Source organism: Salvia hispanica, chromosome 6, assembly GCF_029641045.1.
Source record: "Salvia hispanica isolate PSC_SH4W2 chromosome 6, Shi_PSC_v1, whole genome shotgun sequence".
Lineage (NCBI taxonomy): Eukaryota > Viridiplantae > Streptophyta > Magnoliopsida > Lamiales > Lamiaceae > Salvia > Salvia hispanica.
Genome location: NC_142697.1, coordinates 8,070,482 through 8,085,561, shown reverse-complemented (window position 1 = coordinate 8,085,561; position 15,080 = coordinate 8,070,482). Strand labels below are relative to the sequence as shown.

At 34.1% G+C, this 15,080-nt stretch overlaps 1 protein-coding gene across 1 annotated transcript; it reads left to right on the top strand.

Moving 5' to 3' along the window:
• The first annotated feature begins 12,479 nt into the window (after positions 1-12,479).
• Positions 12,480-14,408, top strand: LOC125208159 (ribulose bisphosphate carboxylase/oxygenase activase, chloroplastic-like). The gene is made up of 4 exons (XM_048107736.2): positions 12,480-12,585; positions 13,094-13,179; positions 13,372-13,835; positions 14,038-14,408. The coding sequence occupies exons 1-4, from the start codon at positions 12,499-12,501 to the stop codon at positions 14,310-14,312; spliced, it is 912 nt and encodes a 303-aa protein (XP_047963693.2). The 5' UTR covers positions 12,480-12,498; the 3' UTR covers positions 14,313-14,408.
• Positions 14,409-15,080: the final 672 nt, after the last annotated feature.

The window sequence follows — 15,080 nt, the reverse complement described above, 5'->3', positions numbered from 1 at the left end:
TTGGAAAGGTAGCACAATTCCGTTATGCCGCACGAGTCCTTCTTTAGTAGACGATTCTGCCTTGTCCGCGACGGCCCGCTGCAGGGTGTGCGGCGGTCCGCCAGCGGCTGGGCAGATCACAGTTGGTGCTTGTGTGGCGGCCCGCTGCGGTGGTGGCGGCGGTCCGTCGACGGCTGGACAGTCCCCAGATTTCTGCTTGGCCACCCACTTCTTGTTGATGTCGTCCACTCGTGCGGCTGCCTTCGCCCTGTTCTCATCTAACTTCTTTTGGATTTGCTCCATTTGAGTATTGATGTTTGTTATGGCAGTTGAGATCGTGTTCATTCCTTGCTCGAGGTTGTTTATCCTAGCTTCAACCACTCCGATCTTGGTATCATTAACTTTCCTGTCTTGTGTAATCACTTCCAAGATCCTTGTGATTCATTGGTCATACTTCTCCTCCTTTTTGATTGGTTCAACTACTCCTCCTTTGCCAACGTTAAATCCTGCAGGGGGTTGCAAGAAATTATTGTTAGAATACAAAAGGTTTGGATGAGGCCGGTTTCCGTTATAATTGTTGAAATTACCACCCCCCTGATTAGGGCAATAATTATTGTTGTAATTTCTGTTGGAACCGCCTCCTTGCACGTAGTTGATTTCCTCCACTATCGGGGCAGGGACCTCGGGTTTAGAGACCGCTATGATGGAGGTTGATGGAATCTGATCCTCCTTCCTTGATGTGTCTATTTGGTCTACCCTAACCCTGAGTTCGGCCAATTCCTTCGCAAAAGAACTTTTTTCGGCCTCTTCAATTGCAGCTATCCTCTTCATGTTGTGCCTTTCTTTCGACCACCCCCTGCTGTTGGTGGTGAATTCCTCGATCACCGCCATGGCATCTTCACCCGACCTTCTCAAGAAGCCTCCGTTCGCCCCTGAATCTAACATAGCACAAATTTTTTCGTTAAATCCATTATAAAGGATTCCTACCTGATGGTCCACGGTGAAACCGTGGTTAGGGCACTTTCGGAGGAGAGCTTTGAAACGAGCAAACGCCTCGTAGAGGGGCTCGTCATGGCCTTGGATGAACTGAAAGATTTCGCTTTTCATCTTCAAGATGGTGCCTGGCGGGTAATACTTGTCGAGGAAGGCAGCTACGATGTCCTTCCATGTGGAAACCTTCTCTAGGGGCATACACTCAAACCACAATTTAGCAGAATCAGTCAATGAAAATGGAAAGAATCTTACCCTTATGGCATCTTCATCGACACCATTTAACTTGAGTGTGTTTGCGATTTCCACAAATTTGTAGAGATGGCGGTTGGCATCCTCTGCGGCCCTACCAGCAAAAGGAGTTTGCTCGACCCTTTGTATAAGGGTCATGCGTAACTCGAAATTGTTAGCATCAATTCGAGGGCCTTCGGGAAAAGTAATCGTATTCCCATGATTGAACATGTTCATCACGGTTAATATTTCTTTATTCTTCTTTTCCAGCGCCTCTCTGGCTGCCCTTTCTGCATCTCTCTCGTCTATCAACATCTGGACCATCTCCTGCAATTTTTCGAGGTCCGTTTTTTCACCTATCGATCCTGATCCTTTTTCACTCCTTATTCTCCTACGAGTTCTTTCAAGTTCTAAATCGAGCGGTTCTAAGCTGTCCTTCCCAGAGCCCGTTTGCATACAAAACCTACAAGAATCAGAAACAAAAACAAATTAAAACTAAAAATAAAAACAGAAAGCAATTAAAATCCAAAGTAGTAAAATTATTTGTTTGAAGATATCACTCCAAATTGAATTGTCCTCCCCGGCAACGGCACCAAAAACTTGATGCACTATTTTTTAACACTATTAATACCTGCAAGTATAGAGAATAGAAATAGTATAGCCAAAGGTCAGTACCGGGATATCGAACATGGGGAATGCAAACACGGACTGTCTATCTTCTACTAAGACTCAATTACTATTTGGAAGAACAGAAGATTTTGAAAAAATTTTGAAAACAGAAAACAATGGAAGGCAAATAACAACTAGATGCAAATAGATCACGAGATAAAATATAGAGATAAGGGAATTCCAAGGATGTGCGTTCACAGTTATGGTTATACAAATTCCAAACTACAATACCCTAGCACAATTATTACTTTGATAGGACGAGTCACGTAGCTTATGCTCATGCGATACAAACGTTGATTACAAGATTAGGGTTGTCAATCCTAACACGTAACTCCAAAAAGCTCCTAAGACCCTTGAAAAGACCTCACTCTCAATTAACAGTGATGTTTTCAGCGAAGCTAACTGTAGCGTCTACTAAGTGGACCTAACTCGTTAGAACTCTCTCACAGTTATGAAACAAGTTAAATTAAATCATGCACGATTGTGTCACTCAATCATGAAGCATCAAGATTAACTTAAGGAAGAAACAAAGTAAGAATAAAACGGATATTAAATAGAAAAGGGAATTGTATAACCAAAGTCGTTACTAACACATCCCTAGAACATAGATTGAAGGGAAAACAATTTGAACATGAAACTAAAGCTAATAAAACCCGTAGGTTGAATCCTTGTCGTTCTTGATGTTCTTGAAATCCTTCTCCAACTCCTTGCGCAATTGAAGTATTCTAGCTTTTGATCTCTGTGAATTATTTTGTAAGTAGAAGCTCTCTAATTTGATGAAGCTTGAGGTCTTATTTATAGAGAAAAGCCAATCCTCATTGTAGATGGAAAAGTTCTTCAAAATATGGCAATTCGGATTCGCCGCCTTTCTCCGGCGGGCCGCCGCACCTTGGCCAGCGGTCGTCGCGTTAGAGTCCAGAGTCTCTGTTCCTTCGGCGGCGGACCGCCGCATGACTTCCGGCGGTCGCCGGGCGAGACTCTCTTCAAAGTGTAATTTTCCGAGGCGGACCGCTGCACTGATCTGACCGCCAGGCGCCGGCGGTCGCCGTACAACTTCGCGGATCGCTGGTCGTTGTCTGACTCGAGATTTCCAGACTTTGCGTTTTGGCTCCCTTTTTCGGCTCAATTATGCACATTTCTCACAATACACGTCAAAATACCAAAATAGATATATGCAAAATAAAGGACGTGTAGAGTGATTTTGACATAAAAAACGGTCCAAATAATGGCCTTAAAACAGTGCAAAATCCGAGCCTATTAATAATGTAAGTATTATTTAGTTAATGTAAGTATTTTTCTTAATCTATTGTGTTTTGTATATTATAATTTTCTATTTATTAATTAAAAATGAAAAAAAATAAAATTAAATACTTCTTCCGTCCCATAAAAATAAGAACATGTTCTATTTTGGGATGTCCCATGAAAATATCTCTTTCTGTTTTTGGTAACTTTTTTCTCTCTAATAAGGTGGGCCTCATTCTCCACTAACAATACTATATTTACTTTTTCTCTCTATCTCTTTCTTACTTTACCAATTTTGCATTCTCATGCCGTTCTAAATGTTTATATTTTTGTGGGTAGGGGTGGCGTGGTACGGTATAGACCGTGGTATACCGCATCGAAAATGTCATACCGCATATCGTACCGCAAATTGCGGTATGAGAAACTGTCATACCTATACCTTACCGAATTTTTCGGTATACCTCATTATGGTATACCGAAAATTCGGTATGATAATTTCCGATGTCGTTACCATACCGTATTTCGGTATACCGCACTTTTACGGTATACCGAAATAATGTATGGCATACCAAGTACAGTATACCAAAATAAGGTATGACATGTTGCTATACATGTGTTTCATACCAAATAAATCCTATTTTATAATCAAATATATAAAATAAAATATCACATATTTAAATATTGTCCAAAACATTAAAACTACGCCACAATCAAATCTTATTCAAAAAATCAAATCAACAAAACTTTAACAATCAAATTACAGTGGACTAAATTTGTACGTGAGTGTGTTTGGGGTTGGGGCAGAGGAACTAAAATGTGAAAGTAGGGTTGGATTTTAACTTTTTAACAATTTTTATATAATTTATAAAAACAATAAATATACCAAAATTTTGGCAAATACTATGTATGTGGTATACCACGGCATACCGCGGTATACGAAATTCTATACCTTTACCTCACCGAAATATATCGGTAGGGTATTATACCATATCGCAACTTGCGGTGTACCGTAAATTCGGTATTTTCGGTACGGTAAGTGCGGTATTTCGGTATATTTAACGAGCCATATTTATGGGACAGAGATAGTATAAAATTGAACATCAGTCCGACCACTAGTCCATACCACTACAAAAGACTAGGCTAGACTAAGAAATGTTGGTGTAGCGAACTATAATCAGCACCATTATAGACTCTTTTAGTAAATTGGGAAGGTGATTAAGTAAATTGAAAAATTCAATTAAAATAGATAAATTCCTATCTAAATTTATTTGAATTATGTTTTATGTATTGGACGTATATTATGGCTAATCAAAAACTTGTTCAATACAAATATATCGATTCGTGAATATACTTAATTCAAGTTTAACTAATTTTGTTATTTTATAACAAATTTTGGTTCTTAAATTTGTGCTTCTTTGTCAATGTTTTCACTCGTCTCATTTTCCTTCTCCTCCTCCGACCAGCCCAATTGATAGGATAGAGTCCTGATTTTTAGTTGTTCTCATCTCATTCTTCTTCTCCAGCCATACAAATTGATAAGATAAACTCATGATTTTGAGTTGTTTTATTTGGGATTCTGCTATTTACAACATATTTATATTTCATTAGTATACTATTATAGGTTTGTGTTAAAATGACAACACCTCTTAAAGTGACATCGTGACACCATATATCCAACAATATTATAAACGCTACACATCAATCTATAGATTGTTGTATAGCGTGTTAGATATTGTTGGCCGAGAAAAATTGTTGTATACAGTGTTGCATATTGCTGGACGAGATTTTTACCCTTTTTGCCACATGACAGTTTATTATTCGTCCACGTATACAAATAATTCGCTAAGAACGATGGTATGGTGTTATTTTTTATTCTTGGGACTTTTCCGATCCGGGGAGCACTACGCTCCCTATACTCTATCTAACATCCTACCAAGACCCTTAGATAATGAGATGTATGAGATAGATACCATAATTAAGTTGCATCATTTCGTAATTAAGTTGCATTCGAAGGCTAAAAGAGTCAGTTTGCATTCTAAACGGTTCTTCCCAAATTAAGGGCGAGAGATTTCAGGGTGAAATCAATTCATCACTTGACATTCAACCTCTCAACTCTAACTCCAAATGATCACCCAAATCTTCCTAAAAGTTTCAATTTGAACACAGGGAGTGAGTGGACATGAATTCTGTAAATTGTGTGAATTTTGTGTATCTGTAAAAATTTGTTTATTTCTTGTTGTTTCTGTGATTTGTGTAATTCCATCATTCTGTAATCTCTTAATTGTGTAATTTTGATAAGAGGGAGTGTGCAGATTTTTTGTTCGCATGTCATGAAGTGGTGTTGTTTCGTGAGATGGATTTTGGTGTGGAACTGTGTGATTGTATTCCATCTTGTCCAATGTAGAAATAAAACTATGCTATATATGGACGGCCTCATCATTTTGTTGTGTGTTCATGTTCTCAGATAATGAATGTTTGCTTCGAAATATTGCTTAAATTTTTCGAGAATTTGCTTAATTTATTTGAAAGATTGCTTAACTTGAGCAAGAATTTGCTTAAGTTGTCGGAAAGATTGCTTATATAAGTTATATTGGGTGAGAATTTGCTTAAGTTATTGAAAATATTGCTTAATTTATGCGAGAATTTGCTTAAGTTGTCTGAAAGATTGCTTAATTTGGGTGAGAATTTGCTTATCTTGTTTGAAATTTTGCATTAATAGTTTGCTTGTTATGTTTGAAATATTGATTATTTTGTGTTAAATTTTGCTTTATTTGTTTGAGGATTTGCTTATTCCATTAACACGTTTCTTTGGAGGGAAATCAAGATTTACGGTTTGTATTGCAACGACGCGAAAACTTCTAACATAATTTGTGTAAATGAGATTTTTGTTGAAGACGATAATGAAAGATGGAAAAAAAACTGTAAATTGATGATGGAAGATAGGATCAAATCTTCTCCAACCATAGAAAATAATGAAGTATTGGGAAAGAATGATTAACTCAACTATACAAAAAAAATAAATATTGTAACTTACCATGTTTCCCACTTAAATGACGGTAGTTTAGGGATTTAGTGTAACTGATAAGAAAATATTCCAAGCTTACTCTATGTGCGGTAAATATGAATATTAGATCAAATTGCCAGCAGGTGACGTGGCACAATCATGTGTTCTGTAACTGAAATCGGATGACCTATGTTGATGGGAAGTTGTAAACTTAAAATGAGTTATTTTTTAAGTGCATCCCAATGGTAGTTGGAATCCTAAACAAATCAACTAAAAATCAGGAATCTATCCTATGTAGATCCCAATTGCAGAATCCTAGTAATTAATATATACTCCACTATGTAACTAGTAATTAATTAGCTTTTTGAAATTCATCCCAATTGCAGAATCCTAAACAAATCAACTAAAAATCAGGAGTTTATCCTATGTGGATCACAGCCACTCATCAACCGCTCAATTTAGGCGTTCAACGTAACAATTCTCTAATAAAAAAATATATATTCCACTATGCAACTAGTAATTAATTAGCTTTTCGGTTTCTTGATATAAAATTATTCTCATTCCGAACTTTTCTCCTATTATATTCATACATAGTACTATAAAAAGGAAAAAAAATAAAATCGCATATTTACTCATGATTCATCTTCCTCTATCGGTTCTTCAAAGAATAACAAGACGAAATATGCTTTTATAAATTAAAATGAAACTTAAAGGTGATGTTCGGCTTCCTAGATAAAATAATATCAAGATATAATCTAGACTTGAGTTGTGAGATTATTCATACGATACTTTGTTGGTTATCTAAAGCAATTAGTTGGTAAGGCGGATTGCATCCACAAGGCCCGAGTTGGAGTCCTCCTCCTTGCGATGATGGATTATTTTATAATTTTTGTTCTTTCGAATATCTTACACCTAATTTGATTCTTAATTATTAGCGCTAGTGGGATGTGATTAATTGCTAACTAATTATCAATCCAAAATTGAGACCAATTTTTAACCATTAGATTAGAAGATCTTGTGGTTGATATAATGCCAATTGTATTATATTTTAAATTTAAATAATTATTAATTAAATTAAAAGGGTATTAATGTCAAATCCTATAAGTAGTAATTATAACTAACTACTTTCTCTCTCCTCAAACTCATCTCAAATCTTTAAATTCACGTAACTCTCTCAATTTAAATTATTTTTTCGAAAAAAATATATCAAATTAAAGATAATTTAATAAGGATTCCAACGAGATTTCAATTGCATATGTTCCGACGATGTTCGGGTAATGAAATTTGATAAATTATTTTTCAATTTTCGTACATGTTGATAAGCAGCTTTTATCAACAAATGGAACAAAAAATCTCAATATATCGTAGGCAAAATCTAAATATTATGTGTTGATATTTTCTTGTCCTTGTGTTGATATTCTAATGTCATATTGTTGATATTTGTAATACACAATGTTGATATAAAAAAACACTCACGAAAATTATCATATGATAACATAATGACGATATTACCCTTTTGTTGATATTTTGTCTACTATTTATTGAGATTTGTGAGCTTTAATCTCATCCACTCATTTTAAAATCCAAGGGTGGAGATTTAGTCTTGATTTTGAATTAGGGTGCTATAAGCATTAGAATAGGACCCTAGCGCTAGTTATTAATATTTGTTTTATCAAAGTTAAATTAATTGATTTAACTAATACTTAAATTTTTTTTTTAAATCTCATAATTAATTTATTTGTTTAATATTTTATTGAAAGATCACAAAGTAATTTTCTTTACAATGTATGAATAAAAATAAAGTACTCCCTCCGTCCACGAAAAAAAGGATTATATTTATTATCATTTTTCTGAAACGAGGGATAAAAATGGAATAGCTCTATTTTACGTGAACAGAGGTATAATTTACTAATCCTATAATTACATATAATATTACTAAATTTAATGTAAAGTTATGCTTTTGTTTGAAAAATATATATTCTTCAATTATTTCGACACTAACAATAACAGTATATGTATGTTTAACTTATATTGCTCAGAGTCATTATATGCAAATCCACTCCTTATTGTCAAACCACAGAACTAGACCAAATTAAGGTTTTTAGATTTAGTTTTTTATGGATAAGATGTGCAAATGTATAAATTATTCCGTCTTCATCACGATCCTATTTTACTTCAGCCCAGTGCAAATAAGTCATAAAATATTAGGAGGATTTAACTTCATTCCAGAATATATTACTTCATTTCAGTAGGTTTTTACTTTATTTCAATAGGATTATTACTTCATTCCATTACATACAGGAAACTGTTTCGTCAAGACCATCCCATCGACACTGTGATAGTCTCGAAATTCCACTATGACAACAAAATGAAGTGATAGCCTAATTGAATGGTGTAATAAACACATTGAATGGTAATAAACTATTTGTATGAAGTATGTGTAGAAATATTTGAAGTCCTAATAGAATGAACTAAATACCTTGTCCAATGAAGTAATAATGTTTTTGAATGAAGTACTCCTTCCGTTCCATAGTAATAGAGTCATTTTATCATTTTGGTACGTTCCATAGTCATTTCCCCTTTTAGTAAAGTCAACACATTTTTTCATACCTACTTTACTCTCTCTTATTTTTTTCTCTTCATATCTCTATCTTTTTCATTTTCCATTTTATTCTCCTTTTACTTAACTCACCTATCACAATCTTTCTTAATCTCCGTGCCGAAAAGAAACGTCTCCCTTACTATAGAACGGAGGGAGTAATAAACCTACTGGAATGAATTGTACTTTTTAAAGTGAACAAAGTAAAAAAATTAGTTCAATGAATTCAAATGAAACATGTGTTGAATCATTTTAAAATCTACTAGAAAGTAAATAAAAACATACTGTAGTTTCAATATATTACGCACAGGAATTAAGTAATAAACCTTCTAGAATGAAGTAAATTAGGCTTGTAATGAAGACCGAAATAATTTACATCAATGAATTTCATCAAAAAACTAGATCTAATGGTCTCTAGTTCGGTCTTTAAAATTAGTTCGACATTAATCATAACTTATATTGCCCATTCTCAAATTATTTATCTTTGATTATTCATTTATATCTCAACTATGTATTGTTCAAGTTATATTTGTTTATGTCATGTTTGATACCAAAATATGCAACAGTTATTGATAATAATTTGAAAACCACAATATAAAAATCATGCGTCCACCACAGTTTACTCAATTCTAAAAGGTCTAGCTATTGGTGTTTAGTTCTAGATGTTAATTGTTACACAATAACTTGTCGTAATTACAGACTTAGAAATTTAACTTGTTACCTAAAAAATAAAGGGAATTTATGCTATTTCCTTCACCCGCACCATGCACGATTCATTATATTTCTTTCAGAAATGTATATAATATTAAATTTTTATCCATTAAAAAAGTGTAATATTGAAAAATCACTTATAAAAATTAGCACATAAACGTTGATTAAAATTTTTGGATATTTACAAAAATGCAAACACACGTCATTTAAAAACAAATAAATAAGGCAAGAAATAACCCAAACTTTAAAGTATGCAAACTTAAGTTGAATAAGTGGATGTCCAAGTAGTAAATACAAACACTCCAAAATAATAATAATCCTTCAATTATTTGCATGAAATTAATTTAGGTATTACAAAACAAACACCAGTCTAACATATGAAATTCTGAACTAAGATATGACCACCATCAGTTCTCGCGTAAATAAGAATGAATTGGATATGTGAAGATAATACACTTGGGAATTGTATAATACTTTAGAATTTACATTTTCTTTAGGTTAATAAGTAGATCGAAGCTGAACTACTTTGTAGGGAGCCAAAAACATACACAATTGAGACCAAAGACTTCCACATAATTTAGACACTGTAAAAAAAAATTCCCACAATTTAATCAATTTTTTCCCTTGCTTAACACAATAATTAAGTATAGTACTCCCTCCGTCCCACTCAAGATGGCCTCATTCTTGAGTGACACGGGATTTTAAGAAGTGTTGTTAGGTGGAATAAAGTAAAGAGGAGAAAGATAGTTGAATATTTTAATGAGGAGAGAGAAGAGGGAATGTTATTTTCAAAATTGGAAAATGGTCATCTTGATTGGGACAAACAAAAAAGGAAAGATGATCATCTTGAATGGGACGGAAGGAGTAATTCTTACTCCATAGTGTTGAAGCATTACATACCTCTCAAACTTTCTATGGATCCAATTAACTTCTCGGACCTTTTCTCAGACCTTTATATGATATGAAATCTTTTTGGAGGGATTGATTTACGAAAAATATCATTTAAAATCTGCTCAACCTGATTATAGCCATTCATTTTGATTGTGCCTATAACTATAAGTACTTTGCATATAAACCAATACAATTTATAAATTATGAGGAATAAATTTCAATAACAATTGAATCACAACATAGCGGTGATAGCACATTAAGAAGACTCCATTAGGAAATGAAAAACCATTTCCACTTTCAATTTACACAATTTAAAATCAAAAGGACAATGGAAATAGGTAAATACTAAAAAAGAAAAGAAACTCAAAAATCCTCGTCCAATTTTAGGAAGCATGTGGTGTGAAGTAGTGTTTTTATAGGAAGAAAGAAGTTGAAAACTTAATGGCATGAAGACTTGGGTAGAAGAAAGGATTTATCTTGAACGTTCATCAAATAAAAACCTCCTACTCAATCACGTAGGCTTTTCATAGTTCACACATTTTTAACTTTTAATCAAAAATTTATAAATTTTTGATATAATATAATTTTTTAAATTAAATTATAATCTTATAAATTTCTCCAAAACTGCCATTTTATATATTTGTATAGATAATACACTAAAATAATGGACAAATATTCTCTTTATTCATATCTAGTAGATGCTTCGAATCGTTATTAATGATTTTGTTTTAAAGGTCAATTAATATATCAGTTCTGAATACCTCAATTCTTAGTGGAATTTACCAGGGAAAATATGTATTTTTACTATAAATTTAGAAAAAGAATAGATCCAAAAAAACTAATTATACCAACTATTAGTGGTGGAAACCAATGCATTACTCCACAACTTCTATATATCCAAATAATTCCTTCTTCCAAGAAGCCTCCATTTTGTTGCTACGTCCCCTTCAGAGTTCAGTTCAGCCCATATCCATATCATCAATCATCACGCCCATATTCATTTAATATGCATCCAAGTTATTCCAATTTTACAGTGGTATGTTACGTACTCTATCAGTATTATAAAAATATTAATTTTTTTTATTTTGTCCCACAAGAATATATACATTCTAATTTTAGATACTCTTTTCTTTCTATTAAGGTATGGCTTATTCTCTATTAACAATACTTTAATTTTTACTACTTTTTTTTTTCTCTACCTATCTCTTACTTTAATTTTGCATTAAAATCTGTACCGAATCTAAAATGCATATTCTTTTAGGACGGAGGAGTATTTGACTAATTCATCCGTTATTGTATTTATCATAAAAATAATAAATTTTACACCAATATCTCTATTCACATCCACCCAATCAAATTTTATTAGTATCTCGTTGATAATCTCTTAAAGTTTTTAAAATTACGAATTTTGGCCTAATTCTATTATTTTTGTATTTTAAAATTATTCTTAAATATCACAGACTTACATTTTCTATGTTATTTTAGCGAAAACATATTCTACATTGGCAATCATAAAACGTCTATGTTATTTTAGCCCACTTCTTAAGTTCGCGGCAAGTAGGATAAATAGTCAGTAGAAAACCACGTTGGCTTAGTTAAGCCACGTGTGTTAATCGGATATGGTGATTGAACTGTCATGAGAAATAACACACGAAATGTAAAGTTAGCAATGTAATATCCCTGTTTATTTAGCAACGTAAGTCCTACCCATTTTCACAAATCTAACATGGCCGCATCTGCTTCCACCATTACTATCGGAGCTTTCAATAGACCATTGGTACTTTTAGTTTATGAATAGAGTATATTTAGTTTCTTGGAAAGTATGGAAAACAATCCATTATTTTGCAGTTAACGACGAATGGATGGGTGTCAAGCTGGAGGAGCGCGAGGAAGAAGATTTGTTGCGAGAACGATAGGGACAGATGGAGGGGGCTGACGACCGACATCTCCGACGATCAGCAGGACATCACGAGAGGGAAAGGGATGGTCGATACGCTCTTCCAAGCTCCACCGGGTGAGGGCACCCATGACGCAGTCTTGAGCTCATACGACTACCTCACTGCTGGCCTCCGACAGTAACGTCACAATACAAACTCTTCTTCTTCTTCTTTACACTTGTATACCTTCCATGTCAATGATGATTGATTATGGGATTTATTTCAGATATCAATTTGATAATTCTATGAATGGATGCTACATTGCTCCTGCATTCATGGACAAGCTACTAGTTCACATCGCTAAAAACTTCATCAATCTGCCAAACATCAAGGTCTGTTGTTGTTCTCGAGCCAAAAATAATACTCCCGGTCTCTGTTTCATTATAGTTGGATCGTAGTATTCTGTTTTCGGATGTTGCATTACTATATTATTTTTCTTACTTTAGTTATAACTGTTTTATTCTCTCTTTACATTATTCTCAATCTCATTCTAATTAACTTTTAAAATACGTACTCCCTCCATCCGACATTAGGAGTCACGGTCACTTTTGTGCACTCATTTTATAAAAATGATAGTTAAAGTGGAGAAATAATAAAGTAAGAGAGAAAATAATGTTTAGAAGAAACATTATTCTCTCTTAATTTACCAATTTTCCACATTAACAATTTATTATCATTTTTATAAAAAGAGTGCGCAAAAGTGACCGAGATTCCTAATGACGGCCGGAGGGAGTATTCCTCAATCTATATGTCCAAAAAAAAAATACAACACTAATGAAACAAAAGGATTACTATATTTGGTTGAAGAAAATAAAGGTTACAGCCAAACAATAATTTCAGGTGCCATTGATTTTGGGCATTTGGGGAGGAAAGGGAGAAGGAAAATCATTCCAGTGTGAGTTGGTTTTCTCCAAAATGGGAATAAGGTAAGTCAATATCTCAAAATTTATACTACATAAGTTTTTAATACAAAACTAGTTAAGTGTTAAGAGATAGATAGAAAGAAAAAGTGTATTAGTGAAAAATGGGTCCACAAGTTTCCTATGATAGAAAATTCTATTTTTATGATACAGACTAAAACAGAATGAATTAATTAATAAAATGCAATTAATTGGCAGTCCCATTGTGATGAGTGCGGGAGAACTGGAAAGCGGAAACGCAGGAGAGCCAGCCAAGTTGATCAGACAGAGATATCGGGAGGCGGCGGACAGGATCGCTAAAGGGAAAATGTGCGTTTTGTTGATCAACGATTTAGACGCGGGTGCAGGAAGATTCGGAGGGACGACGCAGTACACAGTGAACAATCAAATGGTGAACGCGACGCTGATGAATATTGCTGACAATCCCACCAGCGTTCAGCTCCCAGGAATGTACAACAAACAGGAGAATCCTCGAGTGCCAGTCATTGTCACCGGTAACGACTTCTCAACCTTGTACGCTCCGCTCATCCGTGATGGCCGTATGGAAAAGTTCTACTGGGCTCCCACCAGAGCTGACCGGATTGGTGTCTGTTCCGGAATCTTCAGTCTTGACATACACGGTGTGGCCAAGCTCGTCGACACTTTCCCCGCCCAATCTATTGGTATATGTTATCTATATTCCATTTAATTTAATGATGTCCAACTAATCACAATGAGAACTATGATAACCATATCAGTTAGATATAGATACGTTTTGTGACATCAATTGAAATTAATGTATTAACTGATACCTTTTCTGATATCAACTTATATTAATGTATCTGCGAACTGATATAATTTTTAGTTACATTAATGCATCTGTAGATTTCTTTGGGGCTGTGAGGGCAAGAGTGTACGATGATCTAGTGCGTCAATGGATTGCCAGCGTAGGAGTGGAGACGATGTCGAGCAAGCTTGTGAACTCAAGGGAGAAGCCACCTGAGTTTGAGTTGCCCGAAATGAGTCTTGCAATGCTGATTGAGTACGGCAACATGATCGTTCGAGAGCAGGAAAATGTGAAGAGAGTTAAATTGTCTGAAAAGTATTTGAATGAGGCGGCACTCGGTGATGCCAATGAAGACGCTATCAACAATTACTAAAATTTGCTTCATCCCATCAACCGGTATTAATAATTACGTACTAGCTTAATTATTATCACAAATAAAACTACAAGGTTAATTATGCTAAATAATTTGTATACTACTTCAAACAGTCATGGTCTCATGGTCTTCAATGTATAGTATCTATCAATTTTTTGTTTTAAATGAGTGTTAGTTTTGATAGAAAATAGAATGCAAGAAAATAAACGAATGAAAGATTCATAGCGACTACATTGAATTATGCTAGCTCTTCCCTTCATTCCAACATTGGTTTGCTTCCAGATCCTGTTGGTATCGCTCTCATCCTGATGTTGACGATGACCAATTAGTCCATGAGGCTCTTATGTCTACCATGGGTTATAAATGATTAGTGCTGTCCAAAAATCCTCCATAGCATCCCGAAAATTGTAAATGTATACCAAACATTTGAAGAAATATAGAGATAGAATTATTGTATTTTCAATTCCATTTGGAATAAATGGTGGAATACTAATCAATATTCCCCCCATCTCATTCTAAGTGGATCATTACTTATTTAACACGAGATTTTATGCAGTGTTATTTTATGAGTTAGTGGATAAAGAATAAAGTACTATGAAAAAGAAAAAAGTAGATAAATTGATGTTTCTATTTTAAGATATGTGTCATTTAGAGCGAGACACTAAAAAAAAAAAAATGTGTCCAAAGAATGAGACGGAGGGGTAGTATTTATTTGGAATTATATTAATTCTTATCGATAATCAAATATCAAATTAATTAGAAATGTTA